The 6,842-nt window shown below is 41.6% G+C and overlaps 1 protein-coding gene and 1 long non-coding RNA gene across 2 annotated transcripts; both read right to left on the bottom strand.

Moving 5' to 3' along the window:
• Positions 1 to 156: 156 nt before the first annotated feature.
• LOC119192801 lies at positions 157 to 2,903 on the bottom strand. Its single transcript, XR_005113753.1, has 4 exons — positions 2,842 to 2,903; positions 2,454 to 2,764; positions 283 to 378; positions 157 to 207 (listed from the first exon to the last, which is right to left on the bottom strand). It is a non-coding gene; the product is annotated as an uncharacterized LOC119192801 (long non-coding RNA).
• A 1,118-nt stretch (positions 2,904 to 4,021) lies between these two features.
• LOC119192802 lies at positions 4,022 to 6,483 on the bottom strand. Its single transcript, XM_037446567.1, has 4 exons — positions 6,113 to 6,483; positions 5,532 to 5,695; positions 4,558 to 4,730; positions 4,022 to 4,044 (listed from the first exon to the last, which is right to left on the bottom strand). Exons 1-4 carry the CDS (start codon positions 6,221 to 6,223, stop codon positions 4,022 to 4,024), a joined length of 471 nt encoding a protein of 156 aa, XP_037302464.1. The 5' UTR covers positions 6,224 to 6,483.
• Between the last annotated feature and the right edge of the window lie 359 nt (positions 6,484 to 6,842).

The raw sequence follows: 6,842 nt of genomic DNA, 5'->3' as shown, positions 1-6,842 counted from the left end.
AGAGATTAAGTAAAAGTAGTGGCACCGGTGCTGATGCAGCTCGCGTTGCATTTGCTGGAGGGCGGCGGCGGCGTCGTCCCGCTCGCGCTGCTGCGCGCGCTGCTCGCCGGCGTCGCGCGCGGCCTGCTGCAGCGCCGCGCACTGCGCCTGCGCGGCCGCCGCCTGCGCCCGCAGCTCGTCTGCGTGGGCGCCGCTCCGCTGCAGCGCCTGCGGTCACACATGACTGCTGCACATGGAGGCCGCGCGCAGTGCGAGTGCAGACGCGCGGCGCCGCGAGTTCACCTGCGACTTGTCGTCGAGCTCGCCGATCAGTCGCTCGTTGGCGTCCGAGAGAGTCGTTGTCGACTGAGTCAAACGGTCAATGCGTTCCTCTGCCTCCTAGAATTAGCAGTATAATCAAAAATATCTTCTGTAATATATTATTATGACTACAAATTACAGAATAAGTACTGAATAATATTTACACGTGTACGTACTATTACTTCAAATATTTTTTGGATCTCTACAGTGTCACTCGTGAGGGTGAGATCGTATGCCAAGAACTATTTAAAAATCAACTTAGCTTCTCAAAATATCTCTAAAATTATAATTACTAGCTAGATCGGAATATACTCCTTTCATGGAAGGAAGGTATCTTCTCACCCTTTAAAAAGCCTTATAAAACATTAAATGTTATTTTTCAGTAAATATAAATATATTCACCTTTTAGTATAAGTACAGGTTATTATGAAAGCCTTAGCTATTCTTTTTCTCTGAATCGGAATCGATAACTGAACCCAAACTTGCAGAAGAAANATGTATTTTCTGTCAAAAAAATGTCCCAATAACTCCGCGATAGTTGGACAAAATATGCGCACGGACACAGGTGTAGCTAGTGATGTGCCAACTCGGGATAAACACAACTCGAGCTAACTCGAGTTGAAATTCACGTAACTCGAGTTGAACTCGAGTTAACTGGGTAAATGAAACTGAGTAATGATTTGTTTTGGGTTATTTTTACATATGTAATGACTCACCAGGTGAATTTAAATAATAAAGGAATTTATTTATTCATCATGTATTTATGTTTTATGTATTTAGGATTAAATCTTCGTAACATAAATAAATTAAGTATATTAAATAACAACAAAACTACTTATTTTTATTTCTAGCAGCCTTTACAAATTAATATCAGATGAGTCTAACTTTATATCCTAGATACATAGATATTTACTTATGGTTTAATTATTACAATAAAAGGAGACGGGCGAAACTTCATAGAACCTTGGGCTTGGTGTTACAGAGATAATTTATGCATTATTTTATAGGAATAATAGAACCATTTGTAAATTAGAAAGAAAAATCTGTCTACAATGGGAGTAAAGAAATAATCGCTATAGAATACAGCGTCATAAAACATTTTTCTGTGAATAACTTCGTATTTACCCGATAGCACAAGATGTTTACAGCACCTAATCATTGTCCACTGGATTGCTGTGTTGACTAATGAGCAGCTGGCTTAAATAATAACCAGAATTAAAATTATCTCATGGAATGGACGAGGACCGATATAATGGTACTTATCGCAAGATGAACCTACGTGTAGGTTGCAATTAACACAATGGTGTTGATGGTTTATCGTTACTTTCCGTAATCCGGTAGAACAAGCGAAATCAGTCGAGCAAGCAAGAAATCAAAGTCCGTTGTTGAATAAGCGTGGGTAGTTCATTAAACCAGCAAACGTCTAAATATTCTCGAAAAGCCGTAGTCGTTAAAATAAAATTCAAAGCAAAAACATTCACTTGCGCGGAAGTACAGAAAGCGAATAACAATAATATACATTAATAATAGACATATACACAGGAAGTCAGTTACTTATTCATAATAAAAAATATTTTATTTTCCCATTGTAATACAATCAAATATTTTTAATAGCAGATATATATGTAATAATTTTTTTAGTTAATCAAAACTAATTATATGTTTCATCCAAAAGAGTTTCTTTAAAATAGCTAGGGCTTTCATAATAAACCTATTCATAAAAGCTAGTCTAGTTTGTGATTTATTATAATTTCAAGAAATATATTCATGAATACTGTTTAACACACTGAAAACGCGTCCGATTTTACCCTAAAGGACTTTCTTGAAATGGCAGGCGGATTCCAGTTGCTTCAGTTTAAAACCCAAAGTATTCATTCGAATTTAAAAATATGTACTTATATGAGACAAATGTGGAAGTAGATAAGTATATGCTTTAAAATGCAAATTTTTTTCTAAATCTGTGGTAACTAACATTAAAAATATATGTACACATATTATATATACACGTTGAATTGGGAACCGCCTCGTCTATTTGAAGTCGGTAAAAAACCTAGGACGTTTGTAATAATAAAACAGAATTAGTATAAAATGTAAATTCGGTATTTTGTAGCAGACGCGTGTAGTAAGTAGTTGTGTGTGAGTGTGTTTGTCACCGAGAGCTTGTGCTGCAACAGCTGGAGCTGGCTCTGCAGCTCTGCGCATGCGCGCTCGGCCCGCGCCGCCTCCGCCTCCGCCTCGCGCCGCGCCTCCGTCGCCGCCGCCACGCGCCGCTCCCACCTGCAACGCACGCCGCTCAGTACCTCATCTGTCGACAGCCGCGTGTGAGTGGTGTGCGAGTGGTACAGCGCAGCGGTTACTCTCTCTGCTGGTCCGCCGCGGTCCCCTCGAGCGCGGTGCGTCGCGCCTCGAACTCGGCGACCAGTCGCTGGCTCTCTCGCTGCATGTCGGCGATAACTCGATCCTTCTGCAACACGAGCGCGGCGCGTGAGCGGCGGAGCGAGCGGGTGCGGCGGCAGGGTGCAGGGTGGCGCGGCGCAGTACCCGGTCGAGGTCGGCGGCGCGGCGGTGCAGCTGCGCGGCGAGCGAGTCGGCGTCGGCCTGCGCGCGCTGGCGGCGGTCGGCCTCCGCGCCGAGGCGCGCGCGCGCGGCGGCGGCGGCGGCGGCGAGGCGCTCGGCGCGGGCGCGCACTGCGCACGCACACGGCGACACTGGTGCTTAAGATCTCAAACGTCAGTTCCCATTCCGTGTTTATAAAATACTAGCATTTGTTCGCGGCTCCGCTCGTGGCTCCGCCCGCGTCAAAAAGGTTATCCGAGATAAAATTTTCTCGAGATAGGAAACCTATGCCCGGGAATTTCAAACTATCTCCATACCAAATTCAACAAAATGCGTTGGGGATTTTTTGTATGTTTGGGATGTATACATCAAGCGCCTGTTTCCGTCACAACGGAGTTATGCCCGAATTACCCCTATTCATAACAAAAAGTGAAACCGCCTTCAAAACTACTCAAAACCAAAAATAATTTAATCTTATACTGGTTACAAATTTTGGAGTTGGTCCCTAAATAAAATTACTAAATAAGCTGGAGACATGAAAGATATGAAATAATGTTTAATTTTTATGTGTTAAAATTGGTTCGTTTTTAGTGGCTTTTGAAGGCAGTTTAATTTTTGTTAAGACTTTTATTTTAACCGAATTCAAAAAAAAGAGGAAGCTATCAATTCGATGCATATTTTTTTTATTTTTGAGTTAAGAAATAGACTGCTTCGGAGGCGTGGTTGTATTGTGACCGGTACGACTAGCGCGCTGAGGTCTTATACCTCTGCCAACCCCTCAAATGGGAAAAAGGTGTGACGCTATCTATGTATGTATGCAATGATAAATGTGCCCAACAAAACCCAATATAAAAACACCACTTCAAACATCGACTGGAAAAGTGACGGGCAAGGAATATTCATGTTTAAACCCAACTACTGAACCGATTTTAAAATATTTATATGGAACCAATCTAGAATCACATTCATTCAAATAAAAATAAAACTTTCCGAATCAGTTCACAAATAACAGATTTCTGAGGAATCACTACAAAAAAAATAGTTTGATTTGAAAACCTCGTCCTTGTTTGAAGTCCGTTCATAAAATAGGCGATGTAGAGCTGATATTGTGAATACAGACAAGTCGCAACTCGCAACACGGCCTGCTTTTGAAAGGGAATGTAAATCAATCGTGCAATATAAAATTTTCTGGAACGTTAAAACACTTCTACAACCAAATCAACATGGATTCTTATCTAAAGATCAACTCCACCAAACTTGGTCCAATTTGTTAATATCTTATAGGTAACTTCAAATTATTATATAATATTGTTCGTTATTCACACTTTGCGAGAAATGGGTGCCCTGGATGCACCTCTGCATACCACTTCGTGAATAAATGCGTGATGTTTGTGTTCGTTATTGTTTCATTTCCTTTGATAGTGTTCAACTGATACACTTAATAAAATTTCAACATATTATATAGATAGGTATAATTTTTTATATTGTAGTCCAAACTATGTAACATAATATGAAAACCTGTTACATAATAAATAAATATTGTTTGATTTGGCAAAAAAACGTGTTATCGCTACCATCACTCGCGGGGTGAGTGGACACTGAACAGGTCATGTTGTCACTGCTACACCTGCGTTTACTACTGCCGTTTAAAATATAGTGAATGATACGAAGGAGGTAGGCGTGCGGGCGTCGGACACTCACGCTGGTCGTGCAGCGCGGCGTGCTGGCGCGCGTGTTGCGCGAGGCGGCGCACGCGCCCCGCGGCGGCGCGGCTCGCCAGCGCCAGCGCGGCGCGGTCGGCGGCGCGCGCGCCCGCGCGCACGCGCCGCCCGTACTCCTCCAGCACCTCGCACAGCGCCCGCGTGCCGCCCAGTCTGACACACATCATACATACCTACCTAAACCGAAGTGACCCCACCACTTACACCAGGGGTGGCTGGCGTCAACGTCTGAGCCGGTGGTTTCCAGAAAAGGAGCACAAATAAGGCCAGCAATGGATGGCGTGTTAGAGGCACATTAAATAATAATAATAATAATATCAGCCCTGTATTATATACTTGCCCACTGCTGAGCACGGGCCTCCTCTACTACTGAGAGGAATTAAGCCTTAGTCCACCACGCTGGCCTAGTGCGGATTGGTAGACTTCACACACCTTCGAAATTCCTATAGAGAACTTCTCAGATGTGCAGGTTTCCTCACGATGTTTTCCTTCACCGTTAAAGCGAACGATAAATTCACAAAGAATACACACATGATTTTAGAAAAGTCAGAGGTGTGTGCCCTTGGGATTTGAACCTGCGGACATTCGTCTTGGCAGTCCGTTCCACACCCAACAAGGCTATAGCCGTTTAGAGGCACATTACTATTGTTTTTTTCAGAAAATATGGTTTCTTTTTTCAGGCATAGCCAAGTGGTGCCCTGCTCCTGACGCGATAAGTGAAGTGGGGCGGGCTAATCCAGAACGCTATATACTACGTGGGCTGCTATGGCGCATTTCAAAACCTTGTGAATGGTGGTCACTGTTCGGGAGCATATAAAATATATCCCACCATCAGTTAACATTAACTAATTTAGGTTCCCTGACCTGACGACTAGTCCAGGCCAACATCGTTGGTCAGCCCGGAGGACGGGCACTGTCCTTTGGTGTCATGACACGCCATGCCACTCTACTCACTTGTTTAGGATCTCGGGTCTCAGGCGCAGTTCGTCCTCGTACTGGCCAGATGTTGTCTCGTGCTGCATCTGGACTTCCACCATGTTCTGCTGCAATCGCTCATGATTGGATTCCACTTGCTGAAGCTTTTCCTTCAAATCCCAATATGCTGTGTCCTGTGCGACCTAAAAAAGTACAAACAAATAAACTTACGTTTGTAAAATTGAGTTTTCGTAGTAAAATAGTAATATTAAGGTGGTAGCTCAACGTCCATTTTCATACATTTTGTTTCGGCTTTAATCTGGGTAACTAAACAAGTATTGGCAAGTAAAGAATTTAAATTCACGTCTAGTTAGTGATTAGTTCAAGTTAGAATTTAATATGACGAAATTTTAAAGGCAGAAATATCCATGATTATTAATTATTTTTACATTTTTCTTTCAACTGCGAGAACTAATCACTAACTAGACGTGAATTTAAATTCTTTACTTGCCAATACTTGTTTAGTTACTCAGATTAAAGCCGAAACAAAATGTATGAAAATGGACCTTGAGCTACCACCTTAATCATTTTACTAACAGAGTAATGACAACTGTAAATACCTTCAATTTTATAATTTTTGCAGTTTCACGAGATATTTTGTCGCGTAATTTTTCAGCGTCTTCACTCATTCTCTTTCTGCTTGCTACTTTAGTAATATCGGAAACATCCATGTTAAAATATTGATACTTATGATAATTACGATGAGAACAAATTTTTTGTGAGGGTATTCAATATATAAATTCGTACAAGAGGCGATACTCTAAAATAATTATAGAATGGTTAGCTCACAAATCGTCGAATGGCGGGAAAGCATTGCACATAGACACAGAGTCTTTTATACTTTTTTAGACGAATTATTAGCGCCATCTATTATTGATTACCATAAGTCACAATTCGAAAAATGTTTAGGTATATTTGTAGCGCCAGTGATGGACAGTGTATTATTTTTATAATTTCGTTTAAATAAGTAAAATGTTAATGTCATCTATATACTATTTTATAAAGTTGAAGAGTTTGTTTGTTTGTTTGTTTGAACGCACTTATCTCAGGAACTACCGGTTCGAACTGAAATTCTTTTTGTGTTGGATAGCCTTCTAGCCTGGAGTACTATAGACTATATATCATCAAGCTATGACCAATAGGAGCGGAGCAGTAATGAAACATGTCGCAAAAAAGGGGAACATTAATTAGTTTTGAGAGCTTCCGTTGCGTGCGCTGCGTAAACGGTTAAAGTTATGCAACAATGATGTATGGCGGGATTGGTTCTCTTAAAAAGTTCTACGAAAATAT

Source organism: Manduca sexta, unplaced genomic scaffold (assembly GCF_014839805.1).
Source record: "Manduca sexta isolate Smith_Timp_Sample1 unplaced genomic scaffold, JHU_Msex_v1.0 HiC_scaffold_3199, whole genome shotgun sequence".
Classification (NCBI taxonomy): Eukaryota; Metazoa; Arthropoda; class Insecta; order Lepidoptera; family Sphingidae; genus Manduca; species Manduca sexta.
This window is presented reverse-complemented; position numbering and strand designations above follow the sequence as displayed.

Excerpts from the sequence above, each read along its gene's own strand:
- LOC119192802 (XM_037446567.1), bottom strand. The coding sequence starts at position 6,223 with ATGGATGTTTCCGATATTACTAAAGTAGCAAGCAGAAAGAGAATGAGT. Across the intron at positions 5,696-6,112 it reads CAAAAATTATAAAATTGAAG|GTCGCACAGGACACAGCATA; the intron begins GTATTTACAGTT and ends GTACTTTTTTAG. Across the intron at positions 4,045-4,557 it reads CGCCGCGCTGCACGACCAGC|AAAATTTTATATTGCACGAT; the intron begins GTGAGTGTCCGA and ends TTAACGTTCCAG.